The sequence below is a fragment of the Sus scrofa genome, chromosome 1 (assembly GCF_054392235.1).
Source record: "Sus scrofa isolate SSC_HxYL_T2T_F1_AM1 chromosome 1, Sscrofa_HxYL_maternal_Yorkshire_Landrace_v2.0, whole genome shotgun sequence".
NCBI lineage: Eukaryota > Metazoa > Chordata > Mammalia > Artiodactyla > Suidae > Sus > Sus scrofa.
The window spans coordinates 75,752,226-75,778,397 of record NC_139383.1 but is presented as its reverse complement, the minus strand read 5'-3'; the positions used below and the strand labels follow the sequence as shown (position 1 = coordinate 75,778,397).

The following is a 26,172-nucleotide window of genomic DNA, read 5'->3' as shown; positions in this document are numbered from 1 at the left end:
CTTTTCTAGGGCCGCTCCCATGGCATATGGAGGTTCCCAGGCTAGGGAGTCCAATCAGAGCTGTAGCCACTGGCCTACACCACAGCCACAGCAATGCCAGATCCAAGCCGTGTCTGCAACCTACACCACAGCTCACAGCAATACCGGATCCTTAACCCACTGAGCAAGGCCAGGGATCAAACCTGCGTCCTCATGAATACTAGTCGGGTTCGTTGACCACTGAGGCACGATGGGAACTCCAACTTCATTTTTTAAATATTTAAAGCTCTTAAGAGCTTCTTTTCATTTTTTTTGTGTTATTAAAATTGTCTGGGGTCTTTTTTATTCATTGCACTGGACACACAGTACATATTTAATCTGAAATCATGTCTTTTTCATTACAGGGAATCTTATAATTTCATAGTACAATGAACTTTTTACTTAAGCAATCACATTTTTAATCTCTTTATAGAGTTCTTTCTTTTCTCTGATAGTTCTTTTTTCAAATATTCTCTTTTTTTGTGGATTTTCTATCTTCTTAAATTTCTTTTCTTAGTCTTTTTTTTTTTTTTTTTTTTTTTTTTGCTTTTTAGGACCCCACCCACAGCATAAGGAAGTTCCAAGGCTAGGAGCTGAATTGGCACTGCAGCTGCCAGCTTGTACCACAGTCACAGCAATGCAGGATCTGAGGCATGTCTGCAACCTACACCACAGCTCATGGCAAGGTCTGATCCTTAACCCACTGAGTGAGGCCAGAGATTAAACCTGCATCCTCATGCATACTAATTGGATTCATTACCACTGAGCCATGACGGGAACTCCTTAATTTCTTTTCTTTTCTTTTCTTTTTTTTTTTTTTTAATTTCTCTATCCCTTGAGTTACCTGACTCCTATTTCTACTGTATGTCTCTGGTATAATTTTCCCTGCACCTTTAAATTCTACTCTGAACGTTTCCTTCACAAGGATAGAAGATGATGAGGATGTGCACCTTGCTTTCCTCTGCTGCTCGAAATCCATCACTGCCAGCCCTTTTGAGGGTCATTTCATCCAGATATATCACTGTCTCCCCCTTCCCCCTTGCTGTCACTACCAATGTCACAGTCATTTCCCCACATTCACAAAAAATGTAGCAGCTCCTTCATCCCAACTCTCACAATTGTTCTTGACAGCTTCAGCATCAATGGACAGTCCATACACCTGGATCTCTGTGGGTTCTCTGGTTTGTTGGAGATTACTGAAGAGTAATCATTTCGGAGTTAATAAAGAGGACTCTAGCATTCTGTTATCAATGGACTTCTTGTTCAGTAGAGAGGTTTTGTTGTTTTTATCATACTAAAAAAAAAAAAAAAGTCTTTCCATTCTTTTTTAATTAAAACTTTTTTAAAAAAACAAAATTAATTAATTGTTTTTAGGGTCCCATTCATGACATATGGAGGTTCCCAAACTAGAGGTCCATTCAGAACTACAACTGCCGGCTTACACCACAGCCACAGCAACACAGAATCCGAGCCATGTCTGTGACCTACACCACAGCTCACAGCAGCGCTGGAACCTTAACCCACTAAGCGAGGCCAGGGGTCAAACCCACACCCTCATGGATATTAGTTGGGTTTGCTAACCACTGAGCCATGACAGGAGCTCCCAAAATTAATTTTGTTGTATTAAATTCCTTTTGGCACTTAATATCAAGATGATCTTATGGTTATCGATGCTCCCCAAGGACCATGGTTAATGCAGTGAATCATGTCAATGGGTCTCCTAATGTCGAAACATCTGAGTTTGTGAAGTGATAATTCAGTCGTGGGGGGCGCTGTTAATAAGCCTTATTTTTCTAAATTACTCAAAGCTTCCTTTTCTTTCCCTCCCTCTACTTCACCTCCTCCTGACCCACCCCCTGCGGCAGGCTCCTCCATTAAGAATATGCCTTCTGGGCCCCCACGGCTCTGGCAAAACTGTCTGTGGAAGACAATTGGCAGAAAAATTGGGCATTTTTCATATTCAGTTTGAAGAATATCTTCAAGAAAAACTAATGCTCAAAACAGAAAAGAAAACTGGACCTGAATTTGAGGACGATTCTGAGGACGAGCAATTTGCAAAACAAGAACTTGAAGAGCTTGCAATTCAGGCCAATGTCAAAATTGAGGAAGAAAATACAAAACTGGTAGGAATATTAACACTCTCTTTGCAGATGATCATACTACTACTTTGGGGTAGTCGAATATAAGCAGTACAAAACTGTATAGTTTCTAAGAAAAAAAAAATACCCCATAAAGGCAACCTAAGAGTCTTTCTCCCCATATGTTAAATACAGAACTTACTGCTCATCTAGAATATAAAATACTAAATTGTTGTTGTTGTTGACTGAGGTTTATTCAAAATATTACAGCTTAGCAGAAAGATTCAAACGGCTCCACGTGGTGTTTTGAAATTCATCCCAACTGTAGGCTGAGTGACTTGCAGGTTGGGCAGACTGCCACAGTCTAAGAGTTTCAGCATCTCCTTAGTGTCAGGATCTACTCCAATGATCTCCTGATTAAAATACTAGATTTTACATAAACTCCTGTAAAAATCGGAAAATCTTTCCCTGACAAGAGTGTTGTATAGCCTTTATTTGTGATTATGTTATTTGATATGTCTGGCCTAGACCATAAGGTTTTCCATTATCATATTCTCTGTTTTCTATCAAATATCATTAAAAAAACCTCTACCTCAGCACCAGTGAAGATCTCAAAATATGAATTTCCGATGATACCTCGTAAGAAAGTTTGTGTCTTAGGTGCTTTCTGCCTGGGGCTGTAAAGAGAAAATTCTTAATTCTAACTCACCTTTTACCATTTCTGATATAACTAAATGCCTTTCTTCTCAAATGGTCCCCTACCAATGGATGCAGGTGACCTCCTGCCTAGCCCGTCTTTTAATCAGGATCTAGGCTGAATGACAGTAAGATAGATGACAAAAAATCAGTTCAGCTTTATAGGTGTGTGATAGAGATTGAACAGGGTTTTAGCAAAAAGTGATGAGACGTATTCTGAGGCCAGGTATGAAAATCCATCAGTGCTAGTTGCTGGCAGCTCCTCTTAGCTATAGTAGATATAACAATATTTAAAACAATATGAACTATTGGTTTAAAGAAAAGAGCTCAGATTTTTAAAATGTTCACAGGCAACAGTATAAAAAGTGACCTGAGAAAAACAAGTCCTATCCTAATCAACTATGTAATATAGTATTATTTACTATAGAGTTTTAATGTTTTGTTTTCTGATTTTTGTCCGTAGCCTCAGGAAGTGCAACTTACAGAAGAAGAAGAAGCAATCAGATTAAACCTAATGGAAAATGAGCCATTGCCTCCCGAAATTCTTGAAGCCATTCTCTCTGAATGGTGGTTTAAGGAACCAATACGGTATCTTAATCTATTTAGGCTTATGCATTTATTGACTTTTATTTGCCTTATTCTTAAAAGTTAAAAATGTAATCCAACATACATTTAGGAATTTTCTCCTTTACTCTCATGTATACTAGTGATTTTACACATTAAAAACATCGAGGGGATTATTTTAAAAATGCTGATGCCAGGGACCCCAGCCCAAAGTGAATCAAAATCATTAGAGGTGTGAGGTTGGGAGCCAGGCATTGGTGGTCTCCAGAGTTCCGGTCTCCAGGTGATTTGAATGTGTAGTCGTGGTTAAGGACCTATATTCTAACCCCGTGTATGCTCATGATATGCCAGACTCTCTACCTTATGTCTTTGTTTTTTGTTTTTTGGTTTTTTTTTTGTCTTTTTGCCATTTCTTGAGCCACTCCCGCAGCATATGGAGGTTCCCAGGCTAGGAGTCTAAATCGGAGCTGTAGCTGCCAGCCTAAGCCAGAGCAACAGCAATGCGGGATCCAAGCCGTGTCTGTGACCTACACCACAGCTCACGGCAACACCAGATCCTTAACCCACTGAGCAAGGCCAGGGATCGAACCCACAACTTCATGGTTCCTAGTCGGATTCGTTAACCACTGCACCATGACGGGAACTCCAACCTTATGGTCTTTTAACAATTGGTTAAGACCACCTTCAACTTAAAGAAAAACACACAACCTGAGAGTTGTGAGTTTAAGTTTTATTCAAGGTTTTACTGAGGACTATACCCCATGCTGAAGAACTGCTCCAAAAAGGTAGAGGAGGAGCTGGTATATATGTGAATTTTTTGGCTAGGAAATACCTGTAGTCAGGCATACATCTTGGTAAATATTACTGCTAATCACAAGGAACAAATATCTCAAGTTAATAATTTTACTACTTTTCTATGTATGGGAAAATGCAAGAATCTAGGATCATCATCGAAATTCTCCTTGAGAAACTCATCTAACTATCTAGGGGTGTGTTTATCCAAAGCACAGAGTGCCTCATCCTATTTTTTCATCTGGAATTCTTTTTGGGGTGCACTGTCAGTGGGTGACTACAGTGGATTGTGATTTACCACTAGTAAAACTGGTTGATAAGCAATACTCTTTGTTCTCATTGTGGTTGTTCACACCATTTAATAGCTGTCTGCAGTGTTATCCTTTACCAAAAGCCAGGAACAAGCCTGACCCCAGACAGGACAAATTTAAGAATTCCAGGGAGTTCCTCTTGTGGCTCAGCAGTAAGGAACCCAACTAGTATCCATGAAGGTGCGGGTTCAATCCCTGGCCTCATTTAGTGGGTTAAAGATCCGGCGTTACGGTGAGCTGTGATATAGGTCACAGATTTGGCTTGGGTCAGATCCAGCATGGCTGTGGCCTAGGCCTCAGCTGCAACTCCAATTCAACCCCTGGTCTGGGAACTTCCATGTGCCACAGGTTCAGCCATAAAAAGAAAAAAAGAGGGGGACCAGTGTTGACTCTCTAAGTTAAACTAAATTAAAATCTCCAGCCTGATCATTTTGTAAATATTCCCTAATGAAAATATATTAATATTCCAAGTTATTTTCATGATTCTTAAAGTTTCATCATGCTTGGGCAAGTTTGATGATCCTATTTGTATACGATCATCTTATACATATAAGCCAAGAACATTAGCAATTGTTGCTGATTACAAAGAGGACCAAGGAAGAGGGTATGAACTGTCCCATGGAAAAAAAAACATCATTAGAAGAAAAATGGCTAAAAGGTAAGGATTCACAATAAAGAGAGGGCAGCCAAGTAAGCCCTTTACATAAAGGGTGACGCATTCATCAGGCTGGGCACTTGTTTCCTCTTTCTTTATGATCTTCTCACGACTTTCAGTAAACTTTAATTAGTAGTGATTGTCTATAAACAGACCGTAATTTTATACTATAACCATAAAATAATTCTAATCTAATTCAATGCATTTGGGAGAATAAACACCATGGTTGCACAAGGAGAAATATTAAAAGAAACAAAAGATACTATAATAAATTTTTTAAACTATCCATTGGACATCTTATATAAAGTTGAGATTTATTAATACTTTTTCATTTTTAAATCAATGTTTATAACACAACATTTTAAGCAAATGAAGTAAATTATGAAGTTTCCACTTAGTTCCACAGGTTTTGTATTAGATGGTTTCCCACGATATCCTGATGAGGTCCAGTTTCTGGGGGAACATGGATTCTTCCCAGATGCTGCTGTTTTTATACAAGTTGATGATCAAGATATTTTTGATCGCCTCCTTCCTGCCCAAATAAGTAAGTGGAAAGTGAAACAAAAGAAGAAATTGGAAAGGAAAAAACAAATCAAAGAAATGAAGGCAAAAATCAAGGTAGGTATTCATTTTAAAAAGCATTTTAAGGAGTTCCTGCTATGGTGCAATGGGATTGGTGGAGTCTTGGGAGCACTGGGACACAGGTTCCATCCCAAGCCAGGCACAGAAGGTTAAGGATCTGGCATTGCCAGCTGAGGCTTAGATGCAACTGCAGCTGGGATCTGATCCCTGGCTGGGGACTCCATATGCCACAGGCAGAAAAAAAAAATCAGTTTAAAAACTTACTCATTTATAAAGTAGTCTTTATAAAAGTGTAGTTTTCTGATTTAATAACACATTCAGATGAAAACATTTTCATCAAATGTTAAGATAGATTATGGAGTTCCCTTTGTGGCTCAGTGGGTTAAGAACCCAGCTAGTATCCATGAGGGATTTGGGCTCAATCCCTCATCTCACTCAGTAGGCTGAGGATCTGGCATTGCCACAGCCTGCAGCGTATGTCACAGATGTGACTCGGATCCTGCATTTCTCTGACTGTGGCGTAGGCCAGCAGCTGCAGCTCCAATTTGACCCCTAGCCTGGGAACCTCCATGTGCCACAGGTGCACCCTAAAAAAAAAAAATTATTTGAGGCCTTTGTAATTACTTGCATGTTAATGCTTCTCTCTCCAAGGGAAATAAAATTAAAGATAGTGGTAACACCACTGTCCTTACATGAGACACAGTGGAGCAGATCTTGAAACACAAAGAATTAAAAATTTTGGTGACTTTTTCACTCGCTCCTGGGAAGGTGATACTATCTATCAAGACCATTTTAGCCTGTAGTAAGACAAAATCCAGGTATTAGCTTAGAACATTTTAAACTGTAATCTAAGATGTTTCCATATAATGTTCAAAAGTGTCATAGGAAAGCCAGCAGTTGCACTCCTAGGAGTCTAACAGAAATGAAAACATGTCCATTTAAAAATGTGTATGTGAAAGTTCACCCAGCATTATTCATAATAGCCAAAAAAAGTGGAAACAATTCAATACCCATCGCTTGATGAACGTGTAAACAAAATGTGGTAAATATCCAGATAGGGTGCTCTGGGTTCCAGCTCAAGGTGGCAACATGGGCGCCTCGTGAACTCAGTTCACTCTGAAAGAAATTCAGAAGCTAACTGAGGGGCTTCTACACATTGAGCAAATACCCAAAATACCTACATCAAAACAGCTGCTGCCCAAAGGTGCAGCTTCCAGTCAGCCTGTACTGACTCTGATCCTCCCCTTTGGGACACAGTTAGGCCATGGTACCCCCTCAACTGTTGGAAGCCACTGAAAAAAAGAAAGGTGGTGGCTTGAACAAGCACAAAGTCTTGAGAGATAGCCACGAGCTCATGTCAGCCTGAGCTGTGTTCATCTTCTATTCAAGACCACTCTGTCAAGACTGGGAGAAGTGACTATTTCATCTAATGTGCAGAAACCAACACAGAGTCAAAGAAAATGAAGACACAGAGGAATGTGTTCCAAATAGGGGAATAAGATAAAACTCTAGAAACAGACCTTACTGAAACAAAAATAAGTGATTCATCTGATAAAAAAGAGTTCAAAATAATGGTCAAAAGGTGTTCACCAGTGTCAGGGGAACAATGCATGAACAAAGTGAAAATTTCAGCAAAGAGATAGAACATATCAGGAAGTGCCAAACAAAACACAGAGCTGAAGAATACGATAACCAAGTATGTATGTATAACTGGGTCACTTTGCCATAAGGCAGAAATTGACAGAACATTGTCAATCAACCATAATAAAAGAAATTTTTTAAAGTTCAGTAGAGGAATTCAGTAGCACACTATAGACACAGAAATGAGTGGGACAGAATAAAAAGCACAGAAATATTCCCACAGGTATATTGTCAGTTAATTTACAACAAACTAGCCAAAATGAAAAGATAGCCTTAAATAAATCTTGTTGGAAAATTTGTACAGCCACATGCAAAAGAATTAACTGGACACCTATCTAATGCCATACACAAAAATCTACTCAAATTGTCGCTAAGACTTGAACACAAGGCTCAAATCTCTAAAATTCCTCTAAGAAAATGTAGAGGGTAAGCTCTTTGACATCAATATCAGCCGTGAATTTTTTTTTTTTAGGGCCACACCCATGGCATGTGGAGGTTCCCAGGCTAGGAGTGGAATCGGAGCTGTGGCTGCCAGCCTAAGCCACAGCCATGACAATGCCAGATCCGAGCCACGTCTGCAACCTACACCATAGCTCAAGGCAACGCCAGATCCTTAACCCACTGAGTGAGGCCAGGGATCGAACCTGCAACCTCATGATCACTAGTCAGGTTCGTTAACCACTGAACCACAACAGGAACTCCTGATTTTTTTTTTTTATTTGACACCCAAAACAAAAATAAACAAGTGGAACTGCATCAAACTAAAAAGCTTCTGCCCAGCAAAAGAAACCATCAACAAAATAAAAAGACATTCTAGGAAATAAGAGAAAATATTTGCAAATCTTCTGATAAGGGGTTAAAGTCCAAAATAAAGAACTCACACAGCTTAGTATCAAAAATCCAAACAATCCAGGTTTTAAAAATGGACAATGGGAATTCCCATCGTGGCTAAGGGGGTAATGCACCTGACTAGCATCCATGAGGATGTAGGTTCAATCCCTGGCCTCTCTCAGTGGCTTTAGGCATTGCTGTGAGCTGTGGTGTAGGTTGAAGATATGGCTTGGATCCTGCATTGCTGTGGCTGTGGTGTAGACTGGCAGCTACAGCTCCAATTCGACCCCTAGCCTGGGAATTTCCTTATGTGGCCCTTAAAAGACCACCAAAAAATTAATTAATTTTTGAAGTAAATAAGAGGAAATAAGAGTTTTTGCAACTCTTACCCTCTGAAAAGCTACAGACTCTCTCTGGAGCTCATAAACTAAATTAATTTAATGTCATTCAGTTTTATAATTCTGTCTAAAATATTTCTTGAATGTCAACAAAACAATTACCAGGTATATATATTCAATAATGTCCAGGTAAAATGTACAGGATCCTGCTGGCCCAGACCAAAGCTCCCAGGGCATGTATGGCTTCAGGCACCTGATCACCTAGTATTTAAAGGGACTCCAATTTAAAGAATCCTGAGCTGATGAGCCCCTAGAATCCGAGTTTGGGGGTACTGATTAGTTTTCGTGAAAGCCTTAAGGTCGTATCAGAGGATTCATTCATGGCATTAGATTTAGAGGCCACTAGAGAGTCTGGAGAACCACCTATACACCATGTCTGTGGACACATCCAAATACACATGCTTTCTTCATATGTATATGTATTTTTAGGGTTTTTTAGGCAATTTCACTTTAATAATATAATGGAAGATTATCCAACGTTTTCAACGAAGAGCCTCCAAATATTTCCCTATTTCTTCATGCACAAAATCCATCTCTCCACCAAAAGTAAGCAAATAACTAGTACATTTTAAAAGGGAATTCTAACTTTTACAGAAAAAGTGACTGATCCCAAATGTTATTTAGCCCTCTGAAGGGAAATAATAGATGGAGAGTTCCAGAAATACAAAGATATAAGTAACATAATTACCACCATTGCATGCTTTTCTGGAAAGTTCACTATTCTTTTGCCCAAGAGTTATTCCCATTTTTGAGGAAAAATGTTAGTACATAGGAAGTAATTTTATCATTACCCACTAACATTTTTAATGTTTCTTTCTTTAATAGGAAGATATGATATCTAAAAGAAGGGCTGAACTTCTACTTGAGAGAGAGAAAAAAAGGAAAGAAGTTGATGTGAGTAAACAAAATTGCTTTTTTAAAAAAAGCAGGACATACACACATATCCATAACATATTTTATGTATATGTAAAAACAACGTAAAATTTAAATATGTGTAGAAGTCTTGAAGGAAATATATAGTTTTATGTGCAAATACTGAGATTATATATATATTTTTTTACACTTTTGGTATTCAATAACTATTTACAATGAACTTTTATTGTTTTCAGTATCAGAAAAGTGAACATTTTAAAGGAAAGAAAATCACTAAAGATGTTTAAATAATCTAATACAAAGCATAATATTGCTACATAAACTCTGCTTCTTGTGGATTTTCATTTGTACTTTTCACACTTCAGCCCTTGCCACAGGAAGATAGGCTGGGAGCTTGGGAATGAGATCCAGACAGAGAGTTTGTGAAGTTGTGCTGGAGCTGACATGCAGATTACCTAGAGATGAAGGATGCAATGGGCAGAGCCTGTGCATACGCAGGGTCACATACTGTGGAGGATGCTCAGTACAGCTCCTTTTCTCCATCTGCTGACTTTTTAAAAAGATAAACCTTGAAGATCATTGATGTTGCTCTGTTTAGAGAGGAGCTAGTCCCAAATTGACCAAATGCTACAGCCAAGCAACTCAGACGTGCAGAAGTTAAAGAGCAGGTGGAGTAGATAAGCTAGTTCTTTATTTTTTGTTTGTTTGTTTGTTTTTGTCTTTTTGCCTTTTCTAGGGCACTCCCATGGCATATGGAGGTTCCCAGGCTAGGGGTCTAATCAGAGCTATAGCCAACGGCCTACGCCAGAGCCACAGCAACTCAGCATCCGAGCCTCGTCTGCAAGCTACAACACAGCCCACGGCAAAGCCGGATCCTTAACCCACTGAGCAAGGCCATGGATCGAACCTGCAACCTCATGGTTCCTAGTCGGATTTGTTAACCACTGAGCCATGAAGGGAACTCTGATAAGCTAGTTCTTTAAAGACCCGAGCCTCATGTTTATGCAATCAACTTCAGTGACCCTTTTAAGCAAGGCGAAAGATAGGATAGCCCCTTCTGGCTTAAGCACCTTTATAATGACTTTTCAAGGCTGAGCATCTGTAATCTGATTTCCATCTATACAGAAATGTTCAACAAAGGGAAGGAGAAAAGAGAAACAACAGGAAGTATGGCTTTCTACATGTACATCCGTGTGCCCCCTGACATGGTTCTGTTGGATTTGTGTACAGAGGACTGTTGATACAATGCAGCTGTAACTGGGGATCAAAACATTGCCGAAGAGGGCTTGAAACAATCGTTTCTTTATCTAAAATATTTGCAACCAACATAAATCTAAGACCATTAGACCGAGAAAGTCATGGCTACATATAAGGGACAAGAATCCTCTACTATATTATTTGCCTTGATCTTCATTCATCCATTCTGTCCGTCCATCAGGAGGCCTTAAGTGAACCCTCGCTGCTTGCCTGACACTACTTCAGACCCTGGAGAATCAACCACGAAACAAACTGACAGAAATCCCTAGCCTCATTTTCATGCTCAATCCCTGAACAATCATGTTCTAAAAGTCTAGTCTGTTCAAGGCATCATGCTAATGTTTAGGATCAAAAAGACAGACATCCTGACCTGGGGTCAAGCACAGTTAAGTACCTTTAGCCATAGGGAGTTCCTCGCAGTCCCCTTAAGGAAATCCTCAAATGTCTCAGGACATAGTTCCCAAATAGTTAAGCAGACCTAAAGTGATATCCTCTTTTTTTTTTTTTTTTTTTTTTTTTTTTTTTTGTCTTTTGTCTTTTGCTGTTGTTGCTATTTCTTGGGCCGCTCCCGCGGCATATGGAGGTTCCCAGGCTAGGGGTTGAATCGGAGCTGTAGGCACCGGCCTACGCCAGAGCCACAGCAACACGGGATCCGAGCCTCGTCTGCAACCTACACCACAGCTCACGGCAACGCCGGATCGTTAACCCACTGAGCAAGGGCAGGGACCGAACCCGCAACCTCATGGTTCCTAGTCGGATTCGCTAACCACTGCGCCATGACGGGAACTCCGATATCCTCTTTCTTACCCAAAGTTCCTATTGCTGGTGTCCAGTGCTTAACGTAGTGCTGACCCACAGCAGGTAGACAACTCATAGTTGTTTTGTTGCTGTTGTACAACATTGAGCAAGGTTATTTAACCTCTCTGAGCCTAGTTTTTTTCATTGTAAAAGGAGAAAAATTAATGATACTTGCTTACGGAGTTCCCGTCATGGCGCAGCAGAAATGAATCCAACTAGGAACCATGAGGTTGCCGGTTCCATCCCTGGCCTTGCTCAGTGGGTTGAGGATCCGGGGTTGCCGTGAGCTGTGGTGTAGGTTGCAGACGCGGCTCAGATCCCGCGTTGCTGTGGCTCTGGCATAGGTTGGCGGCTATAGCTCTGATTAGATCCCTAGCCTGGGAATCTCCATATGCTGCAGGTGAGGTCCCGAAAAGACAAATAATAATAATAATAATAATAATAATAATAATAATAATATAATACTTACTTAGGTTCCCTAATTAATAAGACTTTAATTTCCCTTCCTTGCTAGTCTTCAATTAAATCTTTTTCTTAAGAATTAGTCTTTAGGATAAATTAAAAATATTCTTTTTTTTCTTTTAATTTTTTCTTCCACTTTCACTGAACTATAACCGACATTCAGCACTGTAAAAGCTTGTGGTGGGGAGTTCCCTTCATGGCTCAGCGGTTAATGAACCTGACTGGGATCCACGAGCATGCCAGTTAGACCCCTGGCTTCGCTCAGTGGGTTAAGGGTCTGGCGTTGCCATGAGCTGTAGTGTAGGTTGCAGATGTGGCTTGGATCCTGCATGGCTGTGGCTGTGGTGTCCACCAGTGGCTACAGCTCCAATTGGACCCCTAGCCTGGGAACCTCCATGTGCTGCAAGTGCGGCCCTAAAATAGCAAATAAATAAATAAATAAGTTTAAGGTGTACAAGATAATGATTTCACTTCTATACATCATGAAATGATTATCACAGTATGTTTGGTGAACACTCATCATCCCAAATAAGTACAAAAATTAAGAAATAGAAAACCATTTTTCCCCTTGTGATGAGAGCTTTCAGGATCCACTCTCCTAACAACTTTCATATATAACATACAGCGGTGTTAGTTGTATTTATCATGTTGTACATGATATATATTTTCTTAACTTGTAATTTTTTCATTGTTAGAATGATGGGATTTCTTATTATTTTTCATTCAGAGATTCAATAGTCTATCTTATAAATAAAATCAGATTTTGTAAGTTAGCTCTTCTAAGACTTAATCTATTTTAAAATTGCCCTTGTATCTCCCACAGTTAATTTATACAGACTGAATTTTGGAAGACAATTCCTGAGATTTTTAATGAAATCTTCTGAGATTAAAACTGTATTTTTTTAAACATTTTTCCATGGGAATATTATATGTCCTGCTACTATCTCAGACAAAGAAAGATTAAAGAAAATGTAGCATCTCAGGGATCACTGGTGTGAGTGTTAAAATCAGTTAACGCGACGCCCTGAATTGAATCCATCCTGACTCCACTTTCATGCAGAGAACCAGGGGTTTTCTTATCATTTCCCTCTATGTACAAATGCATCATTTTGACTCACCTTTTTTATCACCAGTTGGGTGATAAAAAATTTCCAAAGTTTGTCTCCTCACCTTTAATAAAAATTATTATCTTTACTATCTGACTTTTTAGCAGCAAATAAAACACCTTTAACATTAGAAATCACTTCAAGGCAACTACTTCCGTTAATCTCACAGGAGAATGTCGCCATCGTGTGGACGTTTATTTATTTATTTATTTTGCTTTTCAGGGCCGCACCTGCAGCATATGGAGGTTCCCTGGCTAGGGGTCAAATCAGAGCTACAGCTGCTGGCCTCCACCACAGCCACAGCAACTCGGGATCCAAGCCACGTCTGTGACCTACACCACAGCTCACAGCAATGCCAGATCCTTAACCCATTGAGCAAGGCCAGGGATTGAACCTGCAACCTCATGGTTCCTAGTCGATTCATTTCCACTGTGCCATGACAGGAACTCCTGGACATTTAGTCTCTAAATGGACCGAAGAATATTCTGTAAACCAACTGTTTCTTATAGATTTACACTGCATACCTCCCAACTCCTGGGAGGCTTTGCTTCTACTCTTACTCTTAGCTGCAGAATCTTTGCTCTTGTCCTGTACGCCAGCTCCTTTGCTGGTGCCTGTGTCCCTTCAACCAAGCATAGAATAGCCACAAGCAGGAGACTGCCAGGAAGAGCCAGTGCAGGGAACCAGGGAAGCAAATAAGCAGGACTGTGAGAGACTGTGCCCAGGTGAATGGTTAAGAGAGGTACACCTTAAGCCCTGAGGGGAAGCCAAAGTCAGGGTCAAAGAGGTTGAAACAAGGTTCAGGACTAAGCACCAGGTCAAGACCATCCCCCAAAGTCAAGAGCACTTTGGAATGGAGCAGCAAGCAAAAGTGTGAGTGGGGGTTCAGACTGGGGACTGAGTTTCAAAACACTGAAAATGAAATTTGGAATAGTGTCTCAAAAACCAGTATTAGAGGGAAACTTCATCCCCCCACACACACACGTAATAAGGGAATCTAGTGTCTGAATAACATACGTCTGTATTGCAAGAACTTTGAAACTCAGAGGTCTTTTACTTTTTCTTCCATTTCTTCATCTCTCATTTTCTCCCTAACTGTAAGCATTGCAACCATAATCTCTATCACTCTCCTAGTATCACTTCCACCCTAGTGTAGCATCCCCCTGCCCCCACCTTCTCCTCCTGATGGAGTTACAAGGCAGCTTGCCCCAAATGTAGTCCTATTTCTCTGAGGTCATGAATTTTATTTGCTTTCTGTTGTCCCCTATTTTGTTTCCCCTTTGTAGCCTCCTCTGTGATTGTTTGAATGTATTTTAGAAGTCCATTTTAATTATCTATTGGCTTTTTAGTTATAACCCTATGCACTGTCTTTTAGTGGTTGTTCTCAAGCTACATATACACCCTTAGCTTTTCACAGCATGCTTAGGGTCAATATTATTCCCATGTAATATTGTCAAAACCTTTTGACTCTACAAGTCCATTTACACCTACCCCTCACTCCACCAACATCCTTTTATGCTCCAGTTGTCGTGTTTTACAACTAAATACATTATAAACTCCACAAGAAAAGGTTATAGTTTTTGTTTGAAATAGTCATATGTATTTTAATTAAGAGGAAAATAGATCCTTTCTTACATGCACCCAGATGCTTACCATTTCTGTTATCTTCACTTCTGCTGGTCTGATGGAAACCAGAGGGATGGGGAGAGAATGATCATCTGAATTGCTTCCCCGTATGTTTTTCTCTGGCTGCTTTCAGGATTTTCTCTGTATTTTTGCTTTTCTGTAGTTTGATTATGATATACATGCATGTCATTTTCTTCATATTTATATAGTTTGAGGTGTTCACTAAGCTTTTTTTTTTCTTATGGTTGATTTACAATGTTCTGTCAATTTCTGCTGTACAGCAAAGTGACCCAGTCATACGTATATATACCTTCTTTTCCTCATATTATCTTCCATCATGTTCTATCACAAGTGATTGGATATAGTTCCCTGTGCTGTACAGAAGGACCTCATTGCTTGTCCATTCCAAATGTAATAGTTTGTATCTACTATACTAAGTTTCTTTAATCTGTAAATTTTTGTCCTTCACTAAATTTAGGAAGACTTTGGGCTTAGCTCTTCAAATTTTTTTCTACCCCATTTGCTCTCTGTCTTCTTCTGAAACCCAGTTACACAGAGGTTAGATCTTTCTTTCACTATTGTTCCACATGTCCCCGGAACAGTTAGTGTTTTTAATCTTTCTTCTCTCTTTTCTTTACATAGGATACTTTCTGTTGATCTGTCTTCATGTTCACTGATTCTTCCCTCAGTCTTCTCCATTCTACAGTTAAGCCTACTTAATATTTTTTAAAATTCAAATATTGCAATTTCTAGGACTAAAATTTCAATTTAGTTTGTTTTAATATTTTTATTTCCCTCCTGAGATTTCCTCTATTTTCATTTATTTTCCTTTTCCACATTGATCATAATGATAATAACTGCTTTAAAGTTCTTAACTGGTAATGCTAACACCTAGACTGGGCATTTAATGATTATCTTTCCTTATGAGAATGGGTCACATCTCATGATCCTTTATATTTTCAGTAATTTTGGATTATACCCTCGAATTGTGAACGTTATGTTGTAGGGATTCTGGATTCTGATATATACCTTCAAAGAGGACTGATGTTTTTGTAATAGCGGGTAATTAACTTGTTAATTTGGAATTTCCTCATGCTTACAGTATAAGTTCAGCTTATACTGTTCTAAACAGCTACATTCAGGGTTCAGAGATTAGCCAATGGCTTGAATAATCTTTGTAAAGTGAGTTTGGCATTTCTCTGGGTCTCTCACCTCTAGAGTTTAGCCTTGCTCTCTAGCGCCCTGATTGTGGCTCTTTCCCCTGCTTGCTCCAGCTGGAAGACAGAGAGCTTTTTAATCAGAGTTTTAGTCACCCTGTGCCACCACCACTCTAATGGAGACTGCCCTCTAAGCAAATGCATGAAATAGGAGAATTGACCCTAAGCCAATTGCTTCCTCCAAATTTTGACTACTCTGCTTTTGTTCACTCTAGAGACCCTCTGGAGCAAGAGAGAGAGAGAGAAATATGTCTGTGTGTGTTTTATCCACAGTTTATGGTTATTATCTGCTAGAGGCTAAATGAACTTATTCCTTCATACTGGAGGCAGATCTCTGAGACCATGAATTTTAGAACATGTATCTCCTAACATAAGGACTGAAAGATACTAGATGGAAGGAAAAAAACAGCACAGTTCCAGAGAACCAAAATGCCATTTGCAGAAAAAAATAAAACCATTTTTTCCCTAAAAAGAATTAACCCGTGGTTCTCTCAGATGTTCTGCTGTGAAGATTTTTAGGCTGTTTACCTTTTTAAAAAATTCAACATTGTACTGAAGGAACTAGCCACAACCATGTGATAAGAAAAAGAAACATCATGCATGTTAAAAAGTAAGAACAAAACTTACTATTTGCATGTAATTGGATTATCTAGAAAGTCCAAGAGGGTTATTTGCAGAAAAATTATTTAAGGTCATTCCCACCAGCTTTTCATGTAACAGTGACATTTATCCCCATGGGAAAAAAAAAGGTAAATAATTGCTAAATTAATTAATCTGTCTAGAAAAATGCTAGGTGCTACAGAATGTTGGTTGGTGCCCATCATCATTTGGGGCAAGATCCCCTGCCTGCCTCTTCTCATCACCACATCTTAATTGGAAGCATGTTACAACCTATCCTGCTCACATGCTCAGAGCTTAGAGTTGCTCTAAATTAATCAACTTAGTCCTTCATTCATAAAAATGAATGCACAACAAAGGACTACCATATACTTGAGGGAAATTTTCAAGACAAAGAAGAACCAAAATGAACAAACAGATTAATTGGCTCTAAAAAAAATAGACTATAAAGGAAATATTACTGAACATTAAGCAAATTCCAGTTCACCTCAGAAAATTCAAGAACTTGGTATCCGTAAAACAAAAACAGGATGCTGGAATTCCCATTGTGGCTCAGCAGTAACAAACCTGACTGGTTTCCATGAGGATGTGGTTTCGATCCCTGGCCTCATTCGGTGGGTTAAGGATCCAGCGTAGCCATGAGCTGTGATGTAGGTCACAGACATGGCTTGGATCTGGTGTTACTGTGGCTGTGGTGTAGGCCGGCAGCTGCAGCTCTGCTTTGACTCCAGCCTGGGAACTTACATATGCTGCGGGTATGGCCCTAAAAAGACAAAAAACAAAAACAGGATGCTATGAAAAACCAGAGAGCAAAAGTGAGTTCATGGAAACTAAAGTATAATATTTAAACTAACTGAGAGTTGAATTAAAAGATTAGAAAAAAAAAAAACATTTCTCGGAGTTCCCGTCGTGGCGCAGTGGTTAACGAATCCGACTAGGAACCATGAGGTTGCGGGTTCGGTCCCTGCCCTTGCTCAGTGGGTTATCGATCTGGCGTTGCCGTGAGCTGTGGTGTAGGTCGCAGACGCAGCTTGGATCCCGTGTTGCTGTGGCTCTGGCATAGGCCGGTGGCTACAGCTCCGATTCAACCCCTAGCCTAGGAACCTCCATATGCCGCGGGAGCGGCCCAAGAAATAGCAACAACAGCAACAACAACAACAACAGACAAAAAGACAAAAGACAAAAAAAAAAAAAAAAAACATTTCTCAAATATAGACTAAAAATACAAGAGATAAAAAATAGGGAGTTCCCGTCGTGGCGCAGTGGTTAACGAATCCGACTAGGAACCATGAGGTTGCGGGTTCGATCCCTGCCCTTGCTCAGTGGGTTAACGATCCAGCGTTGCCGGGAGCTGTGGTGTAGGTTGCAGATGCGGCTCGGATCCCGCGTTGCTGTGGCTCTGGCGTAGGCCAGTGGCTACAGCTCCGATCTGACCCCTAGCCTGGGAACCTCCATATGCCACGGGAGCGGCCCAAAGAAATAACAAAAAGACAAAAAAAAAAAAAAAAAAAAGAAAAGAAAATAGAAAAGAAAAAACCTGGAGGTATGTGAAATCAATCCAGGACAGTTAACACATCCAACATACATTCCAAAAAAAGTGGAAAGAGAAAATAAACATGAAAGAAAAAGATATCTATAAAGGAATATGGATAAGATTTGCATCAGATTTTTCACCAGCAGTAATGGGTGATAAAAGGCAAAGACAGTGGCTTCAAAATTCTGAGTGAAAATGGCTTTCAATCTGGAATTCTATACCGACTCAAACAATTTATAATGTGTGAGGATATAGTAGGAACATTTTCAGATTTTAAGGACTTGGAAAATTAGGCTTTTATATGTTCTTCCTGGAAAAAAAAAATAGCCAATTGATATGGCAGATAAGCTCCTGCCTATGAAATTACACAAAAATAAATAGAAATATGGGGTAAGGGAGGAATAAGATAATCATTACCCAAAGAGAGGACAAATTAAAATATGGCATGATTTTTAATAATGAGAAAAAATGTTTGATCTTGAAACTTGAAACATTCTCCTTAGAATGGTACCTGTTATGGTTACCTCTGAGCAAGGCCTGGTATACACACACACACACACACACACACACATTTCTCTCTCTTGCTCCAGAGGGTCTCTGTAGAATGAACAGAGGTTGATTATGGTTGTGGGTTCGATCCCTGGCCTTGCGCAGTAGGTTAAGGAACTAGTGTTGCCCTAAGCTGTGGTGTAGGACACAGACATGGCTCAGATGCTACATTGCTGTGGCTGTGGTGTAACCAGCAGCTACAGCTCCGATTGGACCCCTAGCCTGGGAACCTCCATATGCTGTGGGTTTGGCCCTGAAAAGACAAAATAATAATAATACTAATAATAATATTGCAAACAAAAATTTAGAAACTGAAGAGAGGGAAAAGTGGAAGGAAGAGTAAGAACATCCTCTTGAATTGTGGGGAATCAAAACATACATCTAATGCAAACTAGTACATTTAGAATGTTTAAGCAGTGAGGTCCTACTGTATAGCATAGGAACTATATCCAGTCTCTTGGGATAGACCATGATGGAAGATAATATGAGAAAAAGAATGTATATATGTATGACTGGGTCACTATGCTGTACAGCAGAAATTGACAAAACATTGTAAATCAACTGTAATAGAAAAAATAGAAGTCTTTAAAAAAAAGATTTCGAGGGGACTTGAACCCTTTGAAATTGGGTGGAAATGTGTATATGTGAGGCATATATTTATAAGGAAAGTCTCTATAGTTTTCATCAGCTAACCAGTGAGGTCTGTGACCCAGAGGAGGTTAGAAACTCTGCCCTAGTTCCAAGCTGTTGGCTGCTTTTCTCACTTGCTCATCCTGGAGGAGCCAGCGCCTGATGCAGCCCACAGTGGGGGAGGGTGTGCTCCGAACCAGGTGGGAGATTCTGAACTGGAGCATGTTTTAACAATCAAAGAGTCTGGAAATGTATAGATTCTGCTCCAGATGTTGTTAAGGGATGGGAAAGGGAGACTTGGTAGCATGATTAAAAGCAATGACAAAAAAAATGCACCTAATGCAAAGGATTATATTTAGAAAGTTTAAGCAATGCGATCCTGCGTACAGCACAGGGAACTATACTCAGTCTCTTATGATAGAACGTCATGGAAAATAATATGAGAAAAAGTCATATATGTATATATGACTGGGTCACTTGCTGTACAGCAGACAGAACATTGTAAATCAACTATAATAAAAATCTGTTTAACAAAAAATACACACATAAAAGTGATGATTCAATAAATAGAGATTTGGGGGTAGAATTTAAAGTTATAGGCACTCCATGAAGAATTAATAATTAAAGATATGACTGAAACTGAGAAATGGGCAGAAGAAAAAAGAGAAGAGGTCTAATGTAAGTCAGCTAAATTTCTCAAAATCACTAGCAGGAAAGAGAAACCAAGGATCAAAAGACCACCTTTTACTATTTATTTTGTTACTTTATAAACTGATTTCTATAGAACCCTAACAATACCAAAAACTCACATTTTAAAAAAATGCAAAAATGGCTTTAAAAAATCATGAGGAGTTCCTGTCGTGGCGCAGTGGTTAGCGAATCCGACTGGGAACCATGAGGTTGTGGGTTCGGTCCCTGCCCTTGCCATGAGCTGTGGTGTAGGTCGAAGACGTGGCTCAGATCCCGCGTTGCTGTGGCTCTGGTGTAGGCCGGTGGCTACAGCTCCGATTGGACCCCTAGCCTGGGAACCTCCATATGCCATGGGAGTGCCCTAGAAAAGGCAAAAAGACAAAAAAAAAAAAAAAAAAAAAAAAAAAAAAAAAATCATGAGATGTATATTCTAATCTAAAAAGAAATTTAGAAGTTCCCATTGTGGTGCAGCAGAAACAATCCGACTAGTATCCATGAGGATGCAGGTTTGATCCCTGACTTCCCTCAGTGGGTTAAGAATCCAGCATCTCTGTGAGCTGTGGTGTAGGCCGAAGATGCAGCTTGGATCTGGCATTGCTGTGGCTGTGGTGTAGGCCTGCAGCTACAGCTCTGAATCAACCCCTAGACTGGGAACGTCCATATGCCAGCGGTTCAGCCCTAAAAAGCAAAAAGTAAAATAAAATAAAATAAAAATTTAAAAAGGAATTTAAATATATCTCTAAATTATTTTAAGCAAGTTGCAGAAAATAGAACAATCTCATTTATGTACAAAATAAAATTGAGTGTGTATATGTGTGTGTGTGTGTATCCAAAAGGATCCTTTTCAAGTAAGAGAGTGGAAGTAGGGTTGAGAGTGTGAAAGAAGTCTTTTTACCCTGAATAATTTGAGCTTGATAGCAAAAATGAATTTATTTTTAAACATATGGTTTTATTTTTTTGTTATTTTTTTGTCTTTTTGCCTTTTCTAGGGCTGCACCCATGGCATATGGAGGTTCCCAGACTAGGGGTCTAATCAGAGCTGTAGCTGCCAAGCCTATGCCAGAGCCACAGCAGCGTGGGATCTGAGCCGCATCTGCAACCTACACCACAGCTCATGGCAACACCAGATCCTTAACCCGCTGAGCAAGGCCAGGGATCAAACCCGCAACCTCATGGTTCCCAGTCGGATTCGTTAACCACTGAGCCACAACGGGAACTCCTGGTTTCATTTTTTAAATTAACAAACAACTTGGAAGAGCTGTGAAGTAGAGCTGGAGAGGTGAGTACAGGTTCACCTGAACAAAGGTGTCCCCAGATGCATTGTGGACCCATCCTACCATACTTGCAGTGATCCTTAGAAAACCAGATCTCAGGATAAAAATTGTCAAGAAAAAGGAAAAAGTAGTAAGGGAACCAAATGGTTTCAAAATTCAAATAAACATCATCCCAACGCCACGCTTCTGGGCACAGTGCAGGGAAGAGCTCCTATCCTCTCATCTTCCTCCAGGCACTATAAATCCAATTCCCACCTCCAGGGACTTGGAAAAGAAGCAGGATCTAATCAGTGAGAAAGATCAGGAAATAACAAGAAGATAGGAGGCAACAGATTCTGAGAGGGCAAACATTGAAGTGGGCCTGGAAAGGAGGAGGGAGTCTAAGTGTTACTTAGACTTGGAAACTGGTCCTTGGAAACTGGATGTGCAGGGATGGAGAGCGAGGAATAATTCTGGAAGGCAGCACTCCAACGGGGAAAGGAATACTTGGGGCAGCATATGGTGGTAGGGCAGGAGGATCGATACAATAGGATTTGGTTTTGTGCAAGCTGACCTACAGCACTTAGAGGCTATACAACACTACTTAGCATCAGAATCCTGTCGTGGTCTTTAATAATCGTTTGTGTATTATTCTTGTTTTCTCCGATAAGCTGCAGCCTCCTTGGGGGCAGATATGATTCTATTAGTACAGTGCTTTATACAAAATGACAGTGATACAAAATGACTATGATAGCACAGTAATAGGAATAATAGCTATCATTTCCTGCTTACCATGTGCCAGACAGTTTTCGAAGAGCTTCGCATGTGTTAACTTATTTAATGCAGCCAACAAATGTGAGGAGGCAGTTTCCTTATTCCTGTTTTACAAATGAGGAAACTGATCTTGTCCAAGCTACCATGACGAGGGAGTTTTAAATACTCTTTGAGTGGCATTAAGCATTATTGCAGAAGACGATGAAAAACATGTCACATTCTCACAACTATTAGCATTAAATATTAGCAGTTAACATCTTGTCTGTTTTATTTATGTGATCACTGTAGTGTCAGCCTTGAAGGCATTACATTTCTGAGTGCCAGATATTTAACACTGTATCAATGGGTGAATGTTCTAACCAATCCTTCTCACCAGTATCTACATATTCCAAAGTATCCCAGATGATCAGTTAGCAGTGTCATTTGTTCCATATTTTATACGTATCGTAAAAGAGACAATTTTCTTCCTTAGACTGTTAGAGAAGATGAAGACATGAGTGAGGAAGAACTTGAAGATGAGGAAGATGATATTGAGAATATCCTCGAAGATGAATTTCCAAAAGATGAGGAACTGATGAGTGAGGAAGATGAAGAGCAGGAAATCGATGCACTCGAGCGCCTGAAAAGTGAACTAGGAGAAAAATTTGAAGCAGATATGAGTAATTTACAAACAGTACAGGTTATTACTTTTTCATTTTTACTAATTCAAAAAAATAACGTTTGAGAATGAGACGAAAGCATTGTGGTTGATGCCTGGATTTTCCTTTTAACACTTCAAAAGAAATATATATTTTTAGGGCTTTCATACCTTTTGTCAGCACCACTTATAATTATAAAAACTTGTTAATAAATCAGGGGCAACATGGAAGTCACATAAGGTCAAAAGTTTTAGCTGCCAGCACACAGCCACTTGGCAGTTGGAAAATATTTGTTCTCTAGCCTGAAGGAGTCAGTTATCAGCAGTGTGTATGTGCTGTGACAGAATGCTGCTAGTCTCCTTCCCCCTAAAAATATTTGGTTTTATGGTTTTTCTCATAGGAAGAATTTGAGAAGTTTATGATACCAGTAATTCTCATTAATGGAGCTCGGAAAATCCACATCGTACAATATGTATTGAATATGAGACTGAAACCACTGGTGGAGAATCGTGCAAGCATTTTTGAGAAATGTTATCCAATAACATCACGCCTTGCCCAGAAAATGCTTAGGTTTACCTACAAGTATATAAGCTCCTTTGGCTACTGGGACCCTGTAAAGGTATGTCAGCAAATGCATCTGAAAGCCATTTTCTTTCCTTTTTTTTTTTTTTTTTTTTTTAAGTATATCTAAGAAGGCGGCAGCGGATAATTTAAAAAACAAATTGTAAGCGCTAGACAATATTCTTAACTAGCTATCATTTTGCCTTTCTGAAGTAGGAAAAGTCATTGAAGGGTTTACATTTCTTTCATCTATTTCTGTAGAGAAAATCCAGTCCCAATGTGGTTTTAACTCAGTAGAAGAAGATAGTAGTAGAAATGTTTTCAAACTAGATATCTAGAAAACTGAGCTCTGGCACTGATTTGCTATCTAATTTTAGGCAAGTCATTTAAACTCTTTGATTCTGTTTCCTCACCTTTAAGATGGGAGAATAATGCCATCTGGCCACTGTGGTCAAATACAAGAATATAAAATCCCTAGAAAGTGCAAATACCATACAAAACGTGCCTTTAATGTTCATCACAAACTTATTTCTAAGCACCGTGATCTTATGTAGTGTGGACAGATTTAATATAATTAGAATTCAGTAATTTCAAATGTGGGATGGTTTTCAACTCATCCTAACCAAGAGCATACCAGCCACTCTTCCAGACCCTGGGAATAAAACAGTGAAGAAAACAGACAAGGTTCTTTTTGTCATGGGGTTTATATTCTAGTTGGGTTGGAGAGGGAGGAGAGGCAATAAATCAGTAAACAGATAAGTTCTTGTCAGGTTGTATTAAGTATGATAACGACAATGAAGGAATGTCTATAATGATGACCTGCCCTCTCAGCCAGTGTACCTTCTTATTTCATCAATGAAGTTGCACAGTGGAGAAGACCGTGGCCTCTGGAGCCAGATTGCCTGAGTTCAAAACCACCACTTACTAGCTGAGTGACCTTGGACAAATTACTCAACCTCTTTGAGCCATTCCCATTTGCACAATGAAAATAAGCATAGTCCCTACCTCCCTCACAAAGTTGTTACAATTTTTAAATGAGTTAAAATGCTTGCAGCAGTGCTTGGTTTTTTGTGAGCGTGCAATTAATATATGGTATGTCTGTTATTACCCTGTATTCCTAGTATTAGTCATTGATAGGAAGTCTTTTGGAGGAAGGGATCCAAAATGGAGCCATGTGCATATTACTTGAAACCTCCTTCTTGGTTGATATGGATATAATCAGTTTCAGTTCTGCTTAATTGTGTTATCTTTCTCATCTTAACCATAAGGACGTCAAGAGAAACCTTTTAAAATTATCTTGCTGAAACACTATGACAGTTCCCTCCATAGAGAATCAGATGCATGTATTAGGATCACCTAGAAAGTTTTTGAGAAATAGTTAAGCCCTAACCTTCTCCTTGAGATGGGCAAGAGGGAAAGAAGCAGGCAAAGTCAGAAACCTCTTTAAGGGCCCATGTCCCAACATAATTAGGATTGTTCAAAAATGCCTTGTGGAGAAATGAGTGCATGGTAATAGGAAGGGTTTAAGCCTATGAATAATGATTTTTCAGGGCTGTTGGGAATTTTTCTGGGTGCCTGACAATTTGATGTTTCTGATTTGATGACACTTTGGGTACTCCTCCTACAGAGGAGAAAGACACATGCTAGATATTTTGGTCAATAGCAGAAACTACGAAAAGAATTCACACTTAATTTGGGAATTTGAAATGGAATCATTAAACTTTCAGCTTTTCTTTTATTACCAAGTAGAAGACATACAGCAGACATTCCAAGCCCATCCCTGAGTTTCTTCTTATCCCTAGTAGCTTCTACTCCCAACCACAAACATCACTCCAGCCCAAGAATGATGACAATACCATTGACCTGCGACAACTGTCCTGGTGTAACTTTGAAAGGAGGAGCTATTACTGTTCCCCACCTGCTCTGTCAAGTCCAGGGAGGGCTGATGCTGTAAAAAGATATCCAGTTAATCACCCCATTGTCATCATCCCAAACACAAAGATGTGGGGCTATTCCTCCCTCTCCATCCCTTATTGACACCTTAGGTGGCCTTTTAGGTGTATTTTTCCCTTTTGTGGCTGCTCTTGATTTTATATAAGTAGGATTTTGTCTGTATAAAAATGTGGAAGAGAAGCCAGTAGGATTTGTCCTTCTAGTATACCCCCAAAGATAACCCAGGACCCTACCTCTATTAGTCTCTCAAGCTGCCGTAATAGAATAACAGACCGGGTGGCTTAAACCACAGAAACATATTTTCTCCTTGTTCTGGAGGCTGGAAGTTCATGATCAAGGTGCCAGCAGACTTGGTTTTTCTGGTGAGGTCTCTCTTCCTGGCTTGTAGACACCACTGCTCTTTGTGTCTTCAGTGCTTTTCCTTTGATCGCATGCATGCCCGATGTTTCTTTCTCTTCTTACAAGGACACCAAACTTCTTAGATTAGCACCCCACTCTTATGACCTCATTTAACCTGAGTTACCTTCTTAAAGGCCCTGTCTCCAAACACAGTCACTTTGAGGGTTAGAGCTTCAAACGATGATTTGGGGAGGACACATTTCCATTCATTACCACCTTAGGAATGGACCTGATTGTGAAGATAAATTGGCCCATGAATATATCCAAACACCTTGACACTCCCTGACAGAAACATTAAGTATATGCTAAAGACATAAGGAAGGAAGTAGAAGAACTATAATTGTCAGAAACTGAAAGCCGTTTAAGAAAAACTACATTTATTGCATGTAGGTATAAAATAATTTGTTCTTTTTATACAGTCTTTTAATATTAATATTTGATTATGGTATTGGTTTTATAATTCTATAAAAAATTTATAAGAAAGATTTTCTTACTTTATTTAATTTTTTTTTCGTTCTTTTTTATGGCTGGACCCACAGCATGTTGAAGTTCCTGGGCCAGACCAAACCTGAGCCGCAGCTGCCAACTATACCACTATAGTCAGATTCTTTTGTTTGTTTGTCTGTTTTTGTCTTTTTAGGGCCACACCCTCAACATATGGAGGTTCC

The 26,172-nt window shown here is 39.5% G+C and overlaps 1 protein-coding gene across 2 annotated transcripts in view; it reads left to right on the top strand.

The window, feature by feature from the left end:
* Nucleotides 1-26,172, top strand: part of AK9 (adenylate kinase 9) — a 135,387-nt gene that overhangs the window by 90,466 nt on the left and 18,749 nt on the right. For both annotated transcript variants that reach the window (XM_021091041.2, XM_021091043.2), the window contains 6 exons: nt 1,884-2,141; nt 3,256-3,380; nt 5,513-5,732; nt 9,392-9,460; nt 22,426-22,632; nt 22,992-23,210. In XM_021091041.2, coding sequence (XP_020946700.2) covers nt 1,884-2,141; nt 3,256-3,380; nt 5,513-5,732; nt 9,392-9,460; nt 22,426-22,632; nt 22,992-23,210 — 1,098 coding nt within the window. The remainder of the gene's footprint in view (nt 1-1,883; nt 2,142-3,255; nt 3,381-5,512; nt 5,733-9,391; nt 9,461-22,425; nt 22,633-22,991; nt 23,211-26,172) is intronic.